This window comes from Microcaecilia unicolor, chromosome 5 (genome assembly GCF_901765095.1).
Source record: "Microcaecilia unicolor chromosome 5, aMicUni1.1, whole genome shotgun sequence".
In the NCBI taxonomy this organism is placed as follows: Eukaryota; Metazoa; Chordata; class Amphibia; order Gymnophiona; family Siphonopidae; genus Microcaecilia; species Microcaecilia unicolor.
This window is the reverse complement of record NC_044035.1, coordinates 284423174-284439035: the sequence shown is the minus strand read 5'-3', so window position 1 is coordinate 284439035 and position 15862 is coordinate 284423174. Positions and strand designations below refer to the sequence as shown.

The following is a 15862-nucleotide window of genomic DNA, read 5'->3' as shown; positions in this document are numbered from 1 at the left end:
CCCATTGCATAAAATAAGACCTTTGATACAATCATATGCATTAACTGTGTTAGTACATGTATGTTAGAGTCTCTAGCTGATAATAAGAATATGTCATCTAAAGCAGCTGTTTTCAGCATCTTAAAGGAAAGTCATAACCCCATAATAATTTAGATATACTGTCTACCTTGCTTTCCTGGCAGGATAATAGATACTACCATAGTTTCAAATGTGGGTAAAACAAATACCTGCACCATAAGCTGAGTTGCACACTCAGGGCTGGATTTTTAAAATGATGCTCAAAAATGGGCACAGAAAAAAAATTGACACTAAATGTGATTGTGTAAAGGGCATGCGCCCTTTATAGAATTACGCTTAACATGGATTCCTGCATCCTAACTTTGGGTGCCCAGACGTAAGCCTGCTGAAACCTGGTGTAAATGTTGGCACCCAAATAGGGCATGCTGACCCATTATTCAGTAGCATATGACATTTTGAAACACCCTTGACACACCCATGCCCCCTTTTGATTTGGGCTCCTGGCATTATAGAATAGCGCGTATCAGATAAATGTGTAAATCACAATTGGTGCCAATTAACATTAATAGTTGGTTGTTATTGTCCAGTTATTGCTTGTTAATGGCTTGTTTGCCAATTAAAATGCGCATCTCAGCAGTACAGCCAAATTTGGGCACCCATATCTGGGTGCTATATATAGAATCTGGGGGTCAGTCATTTGTACAACAGGATAGAAATAAAAGGACAGACTTTAGCCAAGAAGAAATGCCCAGGTACTAAAGATTGGTGCACAGCTGGAAAAATATTTGCAATTGTGTTTTGTTTCTTCTTAAAATCAGAGCCCAATAAGTGACAATAGGAATTACACTGTACTGGAGATGGAACACCCCCCTCCAGTTGTGGCTACGTTCATCTTGGGCTAACAACAGGATTGGTGAGCAGCCACCCTTAATAAAGGGGAAGGGTGTGAGGGAGATAGTTCATCACTCTATGGGGCCCTTTTACAGAGCGGCGGTAAGCCCAACGTGGGCTTACCGCTCGCTCTTTCAGGACTGCTGCCAACCCAACACGGCCACCAGTGGTAGTCCCACCACAAACATGTGCCATTTCCGGGGGAAAAAGAAATCCCCTGGAAATGGCTTGTGTGGTGGTAACTCGGCAGTAATCAGGCATCGCCGCATGCTGCCCGGTTACCGCTGGGTTAGTGTGGGAACCCTTATCACCACCTCAATGGGTGGCGGTAAGGGCTCCCTGCCACATGGCCATGCAGTAAGAGCTCTCTTATCACATGGCTATGTGTGCTGGGGGCTTTTTTATCCACTGTGGTAAAAAAAGGCCCTGGCACATGGGAAAAACAGCTCCCGCCACCAGTGCAGGGTCCTTTTTCCCACAGCTTGGTAAAAGGACACTTCTGTTTCTGCATGAAGTGGGAACTTTGTGAGTGGAATAAGTTGTTCTCTATCATATAATACTCCAGAATTGCTTCTACAAGATGTGCACATATGTATGGATGGATAGAAGACCGACTACTCTGATTATCTGTCACAGAGATAGCCTGACCTGCTTTATCACTGGTGATATATTTCCTCCTGTTAAGTTGGGAAAATAATGAACAGCACACCTGTAGCTCAACAACTTTAATATATCATGGAAGCAATTACTGAGAAAGGAAAATAAACACTGTCTGATTCCAAATTCTTGGGGCAGTGGCATAGGAAACAGCTTGAGCAAGCTCAACCAATCTGATAACTGAGAGATTTTATAATTTGTCAGTGACTGCCGAATCACCCTATACTAATCAGAATCCCCCACTAAATCACTGTCTAGCACTCATGACCCACTCTTCTAGAAGCAGTGGACAGGACGGAGATTAAGACTGGAAAAAAAGGGGTGGAGGTCATTTACTGAACATATGCTAATGCCATTAGTGCATAGATATTTATCTCAGGACCCAATACCTAAATCAAACCCTATAGCAGGACAATTCTACAAAGTGGCATCTAGATGTATGCACCACCTACATCAAAGGTGCCCTTAAATTGTCAATTAGGCACCTATGTGCTCTAGGTGCTATTCTATAAGGTAGCACCTAAGTGCCATAGCTCCTAACTGCAAGGGAGTGCACATGTAGACAGAGCATGGGTGGGCCAAGGGCATGTTTCCCAGTTATGTGTGTAGTTTATAGAATACCATAAGCTATGCATGTCACTTGGTGCATCTATGCACACCAACAACTTATGCCAACTATTGATATGGCATAGGAGAATGTGCCTATAGATGGGTGCACTAATGCCAACCTTATGCTAGTATTCCATAATGGAATCTTGGAGCTGAAATACCATTTTAGAATTGGTGCTAAGTACTCAATATTGAGTCATCTACACTGAGGCACCAATTTATAGAATTGTCCTTAATGGGGTAAATTCTATAGGTGGCGCCTAAAAATCAGCGCAGAAAATTTTACTTGCTGAGTTCAGTTCTATAAAGGATATGCATCCTTTATAGAATAAGCTTAGGGCATAAATTGTGCCTAATTTCGGACATTGGCAATTACTCCTGCTAAAAGCAGGAATAAATACTAGTGCCTAAATTAGGCGCAATTTGGCTGAATTCTGTATTCACATATGTAAAATTTTAGAACACCCCCAGAATGCCCCTAACCACAGCCCCAAAATGTATGCACATTAGGATTTATGTGCGGATCATTAAAGAATACGATCTGCAGTAAAATCCTAATTAAGGCCAATTAACACCAATAATTGGTCATTAGCAGGCAATTATTTGTATTGATTAGCTTGTTAAGCAATTAATTGTTAATTTGTGCACACAAATCATTTATGTATGCTCATTTGCGTGCACAACTTTAGTCACCATATACAGAATCCAGCCCAATGTGTGTTAGAGGCGTTAGCGCATTCTGTCAGTAAATGATCCACAAAATGAATCACAGATCACTATTTCAGAACGTTGGAAATCTTTACTAAAGTTTTCATTGATTGAATAGTCAAAATAGTACTTAAGATTCAGAACGATGAGTCATTAACTTCCCCTACTTTATGTCCACTGTGAATAAGCCAGGAAGGCCTATGATTTTATAAATTAATCATCCAAAAATGCCCCTCCCCTAAAAAAAAAAAAAAAAAATTTAGCAAATCACAAACTCAGCCATGATTCACAAATTATGAATCAGGATTTATGAAATATGAAATGCTATATGAATCTCTACTATGCATTTCGTGGATCGTAAATTGCTTATCTATATGGCTTATTGGAAAAACCACCTTCTCTGTCAAAGAAGTCTGGTTTGCCAGCAAAAAATGCATGTAAAAAAGTCAAAGCATAAATATGAACTGGAAAAAAAAAGCAAACTGGAAATAAATATGAATTGTTTTTAAAAATTAAGACTTTTTCCACAAACACGCTTCAAGAAACTAGCATACTGTCACAATTTTAATTGTGAGAAAATTCTTCAATTCACTGCAAACACTGCTAATGCATTTTTCATATACCTCAAACATGATCAGGTATTAAAATCACATAACTGTAAACATGGCTGAAGGTTTAAAGTTCTTGAATTTGCCTGCTTTGAGATTAGAAAAAGAAAAGCACAACTGTGCTTTAGATCTCCCGCTGCAAGATTGTAGTGACCGGACAGAGACTGCTTCTTCCATCTTTCTGCCCTTCCAGTATTCTCTCAGCTCATGTTCCATTGCCGTTACATTATCTTTTAAAACATTATCTGCAATATCAATTTGTTACCATAAAGGGGAAAAAACATCACCCACCCTTTATGACTAAAAGATAGAAAAGCAGAGTTTCTCGCTCCCTTTTTAAGGCAACTGTATATCCATAATTGAATGTCTCAGTGGGCTGAAAGATTCCCATGAAGTCCTCTTCACTCTTTCGCTCTCTTCCAACCCTTGCAGTTCTTCTGCTGCAAATGCGCCTTCTGTAGGAATCTACCAGTTCCTCTTTATTTGTCCTGAGAACAATGGTTTGGTGCCTTATACTGCAACTGGTCCATTCTTTGTGTGGGTTTCTAAAGCTTTAATACTACTAATGATCTTCTTCTGGGGCCCAACGATAGTAACACCAACCTTCTTCATATCACTACAATAAAAAACAAACAAAAGACTGAATGAGAACGATGGGAAATATGCAGTGAAAGGAGCTAGGAAAAGCCATTATCCAGATGTGCACTTCTCTTCCTTAGGGAAATGAAACAAAGTAACCTAACAAATTTAGAGGAAATTAAATAGTTTTTCAATATTACATCTATTGCACCATTTCACCCCAGACTCTATATAGCATGTTTAGAGCTCTGCGCCAAAATCTAAGTGTATTCCATAACAACACGTGTAACTTAATTGACTTAACAAGCTAATTAGCATTGATAACAACACTTAACAAGCAATAATGAGTACTAATTGGCAATAATTAGAGTTTACGCATATAACATATCGAACTACGCCTAAATTCTACAGTGTGTAGTTCAAACGGGGCATGGCTATGGGTGTGGAATGGGTGTGGAAATGGGTGTTTCATGGGCATTCCCAAATGTATGCACACTGTTATAGAATATGGTCCAGTCCATGTAAATCTACGTGCAGGGATTTACACCATGTTTTCATTGGTGTAAATGGAGGCATGTAGTTTTAGGCACTGGGATATCAACTAAGTGTATTCTACATACTGCACATAAATCTTATAGAATACGCTTAGGCGAAAATGATTTCCGTACGGACTTTCCAGGCGCCATATATAGAACCTGGCCCTTTATGTCCAAACACCTCTTTCAAGAGAATATCATGGGATAAATATTTAGCGGTTGCTAGTTAGTGTTTTTTTGGTCAGGCATATTTAATGTTGGGCCATGGCCAGGCATTGACATTGAATATCTGGATTTGTGCAGCCTGTTATCTCTTATCCAATTAAGTGCGATATTCTGCACTTAACCACCTAAGGGCCCTTTTACTAAGCTGCTTAGGCACCTATGCATGCCCAACATGTGTCAATTCACAGTTACCGCCTGGCTACCACATGGTAATTTTATTTTTGATTTGTGTCCACTACGTGTGCCAGAAAATATATTTTATTTTCTGGTGCATGGCTAAAATCAGGCGGTAACTCCGACTTGACGCACGTATGTGATTACCACACGGTTAATGTGAGAGACCTTACCTCTAAGTCAAAAAAAGGCTGGCGGTAAAGTCTCAGACCCCAAATGGACACACACCAAGTTTTATTTTGCCGCACATCCATTTTCGGCAAAAATGTTTTAAAAAAGGCCTTTTTTACAGGTGTGCTGAAAAATGGATCTGCGTGCATCTATAACATGCGCCTACACTACCACAGCCCATTTTTCAGCGGGCTTTCTAAAAGGACCCCTTAGTGAAGTAGATAAAGTTATGACAGAGTTTTATGTGGTCCAATTTGTCCAGTTAACTTAGGCAATTAAGTGCTGAATATTGAAACTTAACCATATAAGTGCCGATTCCACCCCCAGACCACCCATATAATAGCCAGCTACTGTTTTAGTTGTTAGTGCTCAAATTCACCGGCACTAAGGACTAGATTCCATATATGGCACCTAAAAACTCGGTGGCAAAAATATTTCCGACTATGCATATTCTGCAAACTGCGCCTAGATTTAGGTCTGGTGTATAGAATACGCCTAGCCGGTTTATAGAATATTCCTAGCCAGTGGTGTGCTGGTAAAATTTTAACAACAGGCTCTCTCCCCTGTCCACCTCTGTGCCCCCCCATCCACCTTTGTGCCCCCTCAAATTGCAGAGCTGCCTATTCCCAGGGAGAGAGTTAGCGGGTAAAAGTTTTAACAACAGGCTCTCTCTGCGGGCATAGCTAGCCTATACTAAATGGCTATGGATTTCTGAACATATGGTATCATTAACGGACAAATTTTTAAATGCTCAGTTGGGTATATATCATATATATGCTAATCTCAACTTTGTTAAATGTTTCAAACATATCCATCTATTTGTTCCCATCATATAACTGAATCCTATTATTCTGTCTCACTGTATTTTCAAATGTAAGCCATATTGAACCTGACTTTGCTTGGAATAATGTGTGATAAATGTTTTTAAAAATAATTCTTTATCCTCCATTGTTTAAGACACTGCCTAACTGCTGGATAGTGATGGCACAAGGAAAGCAAGTTTGGTCCAGTGAAGACCAACTCAAAATAACCTGGCTGTTCCTTAGCTGGGCCCTAGCATTACCATTTTGAAAATGCAACCATACCAAGCCTCTGTGGTTATGCTCCACTAATAAGTTAAAAGATTAACTGGATTTCTTGAAAGGATTATATTAATTTAGGATGCATCATGACTAGGGACACACACATACGCTTATTTATTCAATATCACAATTCTTCATGTACAGCCACAAAACAGCCTTTTAGGATGGATAGTGTTCACAATGAACTCCTTTTATTACCGACCAGACAAAGATAAGAGTTTTCAGTTTTGGCACAGTATAAGTTATCAATCATATACCCAAGCTCTCAAATTCAATATGAAAATCCAACCTCACAGCCTGAAAGCTGCAAATACACCAGTAGTTTTAATACACCCAATGTGACCCAGACAAACACAATTGTCCCAGCCGTTAGAAAGTGGAGAAAAAAAGCCTCAGTAACCCCACCCAGCCAGCCAGCCTGAAGAATTATCCAGCTATAAGGCGTGGGCCCAGCGCACCATCATAAGTTATCACAAGAAGAAAATAGAAGAAAACCAATATGGGCTGCATTAGGGGCTTATATAGCCCATTTATGTTTAAAGAAAAGAAATCTGTGTGAAACAAAATAGTTATTTTTATTTTGACTAATAAAACCACTTGCCCCTGAAACATGTTCAAAACAAAATAATCCATTTGTGTATCTAAAAGGTAAACTTCTACAAAACAGATGAAGATCTGATTCCATTTGTGCCCCAATGAAAGGAGAGGTTAATTCTACTTCCTTTTAATTTCAATATATTCCATCAACTTAATAACACCAGGCTTCCCATGGTAGATTACAACAACAACAGTGAAGATGAACCCATCAGGAAATAGGATATCGTCACTGAAATTTGGTCATCTGTATTGTATGCAGTGTATTTATTTATTTATAGTGTAGAAAAATGAGCACAAAATACAGAGTTTAAAATTGCTGTTTCTACCAGCTATAATAATTTTTAAAGATGTGTTAGTGATATTCAATTGTTATTTCATGATATTTACATCTATATGGGAAGCTTTCAAATAAATTAAAAAGCTGTCCAATAAGTAAAAAAAAAAACTTTTGACCTCTACTTTTTAAGGCACTCCTTATCCAATTGAAACAGCTTTAGACTTGTTACAGAAGATGGGCAATAAAGAACGACAACGTGGATGCAGCAGCTCATAGGTTTGCTTGCTTTGGTTTGAGTGTACTGTCTAGAGGAGATGACAGCTATGTGGAGTAGATAGGCAGACTCATCACTTTCAAACCTCCTTGGTCCCGACTCCCAACAGTGTCCTTTGACTGCCGCGTCCTGACTACGCGGAAACAGCAAGTTGAATCAGAGTAGGCAGCACGTGGCAGCAGAAGGACCCCGATGCTGGCATCCTGTCCTAACCACCGCCTGCAGGTACGGTAGGATGACGACGACGGCAGTGGCGGGGGAGGGGGAGAGGTTGAGGGAGGGAGTGGATGTGGGAGGAAAGAAAGAAACTGAAGGGACACGGGGCAGCAGGAAGGGCAGAAGGGGAGAGAGAATCAGAACTCAGATTGGTGCAAGTGTTTTTTTTTTTGGGGGGGGGGGCGGGGGACAATGTTCCCCCAACCAATTTCCACTTGACAGTGACTTGTCCTCCCCCAACAAATGGGCCCAGCAACAAATCTGCTTAAAATAATTCTTACCAGACAGAGGGTAATGCTGCTTGCTGTACACAGTGCACTTCTGCAACGATGAGTGAGCAGCCAGTAGGGCTCTCCTGTCGCCTCCGTCCTTGCTCTCTGGCAGCTGAATTCTCAGGAGGACAGCGGCGGGGCAGCCAAGTTGAGTGTTGGACCGTGACGGTGTATAGCTCCACGACCAGCTGAGCTGTGATCAGGAGCGCTGCTGAGGTGAACCAGCCCACGAGCACACAAATCTCTTGCCTGCACAGTGCAACACGAGGAGGCAGGGTTGCCACACACCATGCATGCACCAATATTAGGTGACAGCTGGTGTGTTTGGGCATGCAGGGTCGGTCTTAGGGCGAGGCAACCGAGGTGACCGCATAGGGCCTCACGCTCAAGGGGGCCCCACGAGGCACGCCTCTGCCCTGCCCCTGACCGCCCGAGTTCCAGTCCTCCTCCCTCTGAATTTTTGAAAAGCTACCTCGTTGGGTTACAGGCAGCGGCAGGAGTGAAAAGCGTGTGAGCTGCTCGGCGCTTCAGGAGCCTTCCTTTCCCTCTCTCAGCTCTGGTCCCGCCCTCGTGGAAACAGGAAATGAAGGCGGGACCAGAGCTGAGAGAAAGGAAGGCTTCTGAAGCGCCGAGCAGCTCGCACGCTTTTCACTCCTGCCGCTGCCTGTAACCCGACGAGGTAAATTTTAAAATTCAGAGGGAGGAGGACTGGAGCTCAGAGGGAGGCCTCGGAAGGAGGGGAGCCTTGGAGCTGGGAGGGAGGGAGGGAGGCCGACCTTGGAGCTGTGAAGGAGGGAGGGAGGCTGGCCTTGGAGCTGGGAAGGAGGGAGGGAGGCTGGCCTTGGAGTTGGGAAGGAAGGAGAAGCCCTGGCACTCGGAGGGGGGCCAGGCCCTGAAGGTCGGAGGGAGGGGTGGCCGGCCCAGGAGCTAGGGTGGGGGCGGAGCTAGGATGGGGCCCCATCAAATTGGTCTGCACAGGGCCCCGCACTTGTTAAGACCGGCCCTGTGGGCATGCGTGCCTCCAGCCTTCCACTGCAATTTGTAGAAAAAAAAAACTTCAGGTCCCTGTTGACAGCAGAACAACCGGCTCGCAAAATTCTTCAAAAATTAACAACCGGCTCTGCAGAGACGGTGCGATCCGGCTCCAGCACACCACTGCTTAGCACCCAAGCCTGTGCCTAACTCTAGGTGTGTCCATTTATGTCAAATAAAACTTGGTGTAAAATACCGGTGCCTAAGTTAGGCACGGAGCCGTTGTATTCTATAACAGTGCGCGTAGATTGTCGGAATGCCCACCATCCGCCCATTCCGTGCCCATGGCCATGCCTCCTTTTTGGCAGCATGCATTAGAATTTATGTGCACCACTTTACAGAATACGTCTAGTAAGTTGTGTGTGTAAATTCAAATTAATGCCAATTAGTGTCAGTAATTGCTTGTTAAGTGGCAATTATCAGCACTGATTGGCTTCTTAAGTAATTAAATAGGCTTGTTAAATAATTAAATTGTGCATGCAAATCCAGAATATGACCGGATTTATGTGCATAATTTCAGTCTCACTATATAGAATCCGGGGGTAACTGGTTAAGCGAATATCAGCAAATAGCTCCACACAAGTGATTTAACCAGCCAGGAGCCTCTTCTGGCTGGTTAAATTGCCTTGAATGTTAATCTCCCCATAATCATTTTCCTGTAGTGAATTTAGTGAACAGGGAGGTAGGTAGGCTGATGTCACTGGATCTAAAGGAGCTGAACAATCTTCCTTGCCAGTGTGTAGGAGGAAATGAAGAAGAACACGAGGCCAGGAGAGGAAAAGAGGCTTTCAAAAGGAAGATGAGATCAGAGAGGAGAGGACACACTGATCTCAGGAGCAAACTCATGAGAAAGAGGTGGAAATGGAAAAGAGGGGCATGGGGAGGTACAAATGAGAAGGAAGAGTCCATATAGCATGCATATAATCAGAGTTTAAAGTGGACACATGAAGTCTTCTCCTCCATAGTTATTTGAAGGGCAATAAGTGGAACATTTTTTCCCCACCAATGTCAGTGAGTTGCTGATATTCAGTGGCAGTAAGAACTAGGAGGCACTTTTAGTAATGTGTGTAGGTGCCTATGCGCATCCAACGTGTGTTAAATTGGAACTATTGCCTGGCTACTATGTGCCCTGGGCGGTCATTCCATTTTTTATGCGCGTCCGATACGCGTGTCGGAAAATATTTATTTTCTACTGTGCGGTGCTAACCAGGAGGTAATTGGTAGTGTACACACACTGATGATTACTGCCCGGTTAATGCATGAGACCTTACCGCTAAGTCAATGGGTGGCAGTAAGGTCTTAGGCCCAAAATGGATGCGCATCAATTTTTATTTTGCCGCACGTCCATTTTTGGCCCCCCCCAAAGGCCTTGTTTACAGGCGTGCTGGAAAATGGACCTGCGCATGTCCACAATACACGCCTACACTACCGCAGGCCATTTTTCAGCGCACCTTAGTAAAAGGACCCCTAAATTCTATATATGGTGCCTGAAAAATCAGCAACAAAAATATTTCCACCTAGGCGTATTCTGTAAAACGCGCCTAGGTTTAGGTACAGTTTATAGAATATAACTATCCGGTTTATAGAATACACCTAGCTCCCATGCCTGCGCCTAATTCTAGGTGCGTCCATGTATGCCAAGATAGTATAGAAGAATAACCTGAATAGGGGAGTTTTATTGAAGTGGGGGGGGGGGGGGGGGATCTGTTAATCTGAGGTTGAAGTGTTTTGGCTCAGTGGCAGTTTGGATGAACCAAGAAAATGGTGGCTCACAAATGATACATTTTGTAGTCCTTTGCCAGCTGCACTGCTCCATCAGCCCCTAAATCTGGAAGACAGGTCCTGCCTGCTCAGCTGAAGAAATACATGTCAATTAGCAGACCTGAGGCTGTTTCCATTTTCCCATTCCTTTAGTCATTTTGTATCTATTGGTTTTATACTTTGTCTGTTACTTAATTAAGCACTAATCGGAAGGAAATGGTACATAATAAACTGGTCTGCCACTTCCTGCCTCACGGGGATAATTGCAATAATAAACCATAATCAGCATTTCACAATGGTAATAACATATTGAGTGTATTCCATTTATTGAAGCTTTTTGGTAGTTAACTGTTGGTGAATCAGGTCATGGATGATGTTCTTCGTGAAGGGGCACTTTTACCAAGCTATGGTAAGTACTGACGCACACTTTCCACAGCTTAAAATAGCATACTGTGGGGCACGCTGAGGTATCCCGTGTTACTTTTGACATGTGTGCGCACTATTATTATTATTAGCATTTGTCTAGCGCTAGCAGACGCACGCAGCACTGAACACCTGATACAAAGAGACAGTCCCTGCTCTAAAGAGCTTACAATCTAAATAATACAGACAAGACAGTTACTGGTGAGGGAAGTAATGGGTGAGAAGGAAGGAAGGGACAAGAGGAGGGCAATTGAGTAGTGGCTAGGAGCTAAAAAGCAGCAGTGAAAAGGTGGGTTTCAGCATAGATTTGAAAACAGGTAGAGATGGAGCTAGACGTACAGGTCCAGGAAGTCTATTCCAGGCATAAGGTGCTGTGAGAGAAAAGGAGCGAAGCCTGGAGTTAGCAGTGGAGGAGAAGGGGGATGACAAGAGAGATTTGTCCAGTGAGTGGAGTTCACGGGGATGAATGTAGGGAGAGATGAGAGTGGAGAGGTAATGGGGGGCAGCAGAGTGGATGCATTTAAAGGTCAGTACGAGAAGTTTAAACTGAATGCGGAAGTGGACAGGGAGCCAGTGAAGTGACTTGAGGAGTGGGCTAGTGTGGGTGTAACGATTCTGGCGGAAAATAAGTCATGCCGCAGAATTTTGGACAGATTGGAGAGGAGAAAGATGGCTGAGTGGAAGATCGGTGAGAAGTAAATTGCAATAGTCTAAGCGAGAGGTGACAAGGGTGTGGATAAGGGTTCTGGCAGCGTATTCAGAAAGGAAGTGGTGAAATTTGCTAATATTGTAGATAAAGAAACGACAGGTTTTGGCGATCTGTTGAATATGTGCAGAGAGCACTAGCAGCGTGCTAAAAAATAAAATGGATTTCTTCACCTTGAGGGCATATCTGGGGGTGGAGAGTGGGTGTTGCTTCGCTAATTAGTTAGCACAGCTACATTACCACACACTGATTAGTGCAGAATTAGTGCATGGCCATTAAATTGGAAAATTGCCCATTTTGTGGCTGCGGCAAAAAGTGGCTTTAACGCATGGGAAAGACTCGCATAAGGGCGCTCCATGGCCATTTTTTGCCGCAGCTTTGTAAAAGGGCCTCTAAATTTATAAACAACTATCACCACTGCCAGTGGTCTTCTTAGTAAGGATGGAAGCATATTTACTGTCTACATTAGTGTGGAAAAAAATGAACAATATTAAAACAAGGATATTTTACGCAAGACTTTGCTTGTGCAAAATGTCAGTATGAAGACATTTATGGACCATGGGGAGGACACACTTGTTCATTAGTAATGGAAATGAATACAGCTTTGTCTCAGGCCAGGCATTAAGGATGGGCAGTCATTAATAACAACAGAGGAAATGTCAATGAGAAATTTTTGAGGGGCATTTTTTAAAATAAAGAAAATGTATGTATAATTGTTTATATGACCTGTTGTGATTCTATAAGCCTTTCTCTAGTAAGATTCACAGTGGTATGATAAACAATTGTTATATTATTATTGGTTAGATTTGTATTAATATTATATTGTATTCTTATGAAAAACATTCTAATGGAATGCATTTTTAAAATAATTAAAAGGTGCATAGGACAATCTATAGGGACTGATAAGGTGGATATAAATGTAATAGGACATATAATTCATGCAATGGAGCATTTCTTGGCAAACTCTCTCAGAAGGTATATGGAATTCCTACTTTATATTCTAACATGTAAAGGAGGAGTGACCTATTGGTTAGAGCACCTGTCTTGAGACCCAGAGGTAGCCAGTTGAAATCTCACTATTGCTCCATGTGATCTTGGACAAGACCCTTAACCCTCTATTGCCTCAGGTACAAACTAGATTGTGAGCCCTCTAGGGACAGAGAAATACCCAGTGTACCTGAATGTAACTTACCTTGAGCAACTACAGAAAAAGGTGTGAGCAAAATTTAAATAAATAAATAAACATAGAGCAGCATTTTTAAAGTACGTCCAAGTCAGAATAGAGCCATACAGCTCATATTGTCCAAAATGGACGTCCACCTCATTTGTATTTTCCAAGGTTTTCAGTGTTTTAGATGTATGTTTAAAATGTCAGCTTCAATTATATTAGAAGTCAAAGAAGCAAGAGTAAGCCACTAGGCCCCAAGCTAAATAAGTAAAAAGATTTCCGTATGTTTGGGAAGGCAGACAATGATGAATATAGGAGATACTGAACAGATGTAGGACTGGCTATATATATTTCAGCAAGACTTCTAAATAAAGCAGAATTCTTAATCCCTTTGCAGATATTAGCACTTTGGAACATACATTAGAAGCTAATGTTTTTTTAAGGGTTCATTAGATATGTCACTACAATTATTCTTTAGCTATCCACACATACAGTATATTTAAAAAGTTTTGTGAGCATACATCATGTTTATAATAAATTGCCTTTGAAATTGGATCTTTTAAAATCAAAACTTAGGAGTCCTTTGACTAAGCTGCGGTAAGCTCTAGCGCGTGTTTACTGCAATTTAAAAGGGCTTGCGGTAAAACATGCTCAGGTGTCCTGCCTTAAGTCTGAGATCTGTGCATGTATATCACACACTAATAAAATGTTTACTTTTGTCCATGGAGGGAGCGTATTGGAGGGAGGAGCAAAGAGTAGGCATTTCTGCACTGTTCAGTTAGCGCAGTTGTATTACTGCACACTAATTCATTAGCGCAGGATTAGCATATGTGCCTTTACTGCCTACAAAGTAGGTGGAAGTAAATGATCACATGCCAACTTTTTGTAATGGCTGTGTGCTAATGGCAACATTAGTGTATTATGAGTTTAAAATGGATTTATTTGGATATTGAATTTTATATATAAGTACAAAAGGACCAATGAGGATTTTAAGTGTGGTGTATGAGTGTTCTGCCTCACACTCTTTATTTTAACTACACCTGCTATTCTGATGGCCAACAAAAATATCTGAATATAGTTTATACATAACCTTTTTGGGAAAATATTGAGTGAAGTTGGTTATTCTATATTAGCTTTAAGACCGCGTATCGGTGTTCAACATTAGCGGATGGCCATTAATTGAAAAAATTGGCCATTTTACTGCCGCAATAAAAATGGTTTTAACGTACAGGAAAATCCTGTGTAAGGGCACACTAAGGCAACTAAACATCTCAGAAACCTTGTGTGGGCCTCTTGAATAGTGGGAAGGACTAATGGAAAGAAAATGATCAGATGACTTACTGTAATTTCTCCTTCCAATATGTCGTTTCCCACTATTCTAGAACCTGTCGGATATATAAAAGCAATCCTAGAGTGAGCGGGATCCTGGTGCTGCTGCCCTGAGGACCAAAGCCCCAAAACTGGCTTCCAAGTGTGCCACAGCATCCATATGTAGTGCTTGGCAAAGGTATGCAGTGTTGACCATGTTGCTGCCTTGCAAATATCCACTGTAGACAGTAGTCTCTGCCCAAGATGTCATTGTACACCTCATAGAATGAGCCCGCAAGACCTGAGGAGCCTTCTTCCCTGCAAGCAAAAAAGCTGACATAATAGTCTCCTTCTGCCTTCTAGCAACTGTGGGCTTGGAAGCCAGGAGACCACTGTTTACTAAAAAACACAAGGAGAGAGTAATCCACCTGAGTGGATGAACACTAACTCCCACGTAAATATAACAGTGCAAAGAGAGTGGGAAGTGGACCAATGACTCCAGGGAAACGGGAGATAAGATTTCAGAGTGCCACTTTATTTAATGACTCAACACAGAAACTGTGTTTCGGCCACAGGCCTGCCTCAGGAGTCTTAGATGATCCTTGTGGTTCAAGAAGATGGATCTCGGGATAGGGTGGTCTTAGATGATCCTTGTGGTTCCAAAAAAATGGATCTTGAGGATAATACAGATTATATCGAGACGCTATATCAGCAGAATATCACAAAGGTCTTTATCAAGACCACTCGACCTCAAGATCCACCCTATCCTGAGATCCATCTTCTTTTTGAACCACAAGGATCATCTAAGACTCCTGAGGCAGGCCTGTGGCTGAAACACAGTTTCTGTGTCGAGTCATTAAATAAAGTAGTACTCTGAAATCTTATCTCCTGTTTCCCTGGAGTCATTGGTCCACTTCCCACTCTGTTTGCACTACTAAAAAACACAAACAGTATCACCAATTTGCAAAACTCATTTGTGTCTTCCAGATCTCTATTGAGGACTCTATGCACATCAAGAAGCTTCAAGGAAGACTACTGAGCCTCTTCATCCTCTCTGGAAAAGGACGGAAGCTCCACAGATTGGTTGAAATGAAATGTTGATGCCACTTTCAGAAGAAAGAAAGGAACAGTGCACAAGGAGACCCCTGCCTCAAAAAAAGCAGAGAAAGGAATCCCAACAAGAGAGCCTGAAGCTCCAAAATCCTACGTGCTGATGCAACAGCCAACAAGAATGCTGTCTTTAGTGTAAGATCTTTGAAGGATGCCTTCCAGAGTGGCTCAAAGGGAGGCTTCCGCAGAGCCTGAAGACTTAATTAAGGTTCCACTCTGGATATGGCATGCGAAAGGGATGCCGCAAGTGGTGCACTCCCCGCAAGAATCAAACAATATCTGGGCGAATCACAAGAGATGGCTTCTGTAGTTGGCCCCTGAAACAGGCCAAAGCCACAACCTGAACTTTTAGAGAACTCTGTGAGTACCGGAGTTTGCTTCAGTAGGCCATGTACCTGTGGAAGACAGAGAGGATCCCTGTCCAGAAGTCGAATCAGGTCCACATAACACAGCCTCTGTG

The 15862-nt window shown here is 42.1% G+C and overlaps 1 protein-coding gene across 2 annotated transcripts in view; it reads right to left on the bottom strand.

The window, feature by feature from the left end:
- Positions 1 to 1335: 1335 nt before the first annotated feature.
- EPHA3 (EPH receptor A3) overlaps positions 1336 to 15862 on the bottom strand; it is a 356754-nt gene continuing 342227 nt past the window's right edge. For both annotated transcript variants that reach the window (XM_030204248.1, XM_030204249.1), the window contains exon 17: positions 1336 to 4107. In XM_030204248.1, coding sequence (XP_030060108.1) covers positions 4002 to 4107 — 106 coding nt within the window. In that variant the 3' untranslated portion in view covers positions 1336 to 4001. The remainder of the gene's footprint in view (positions 4108 to 15862) is intronic.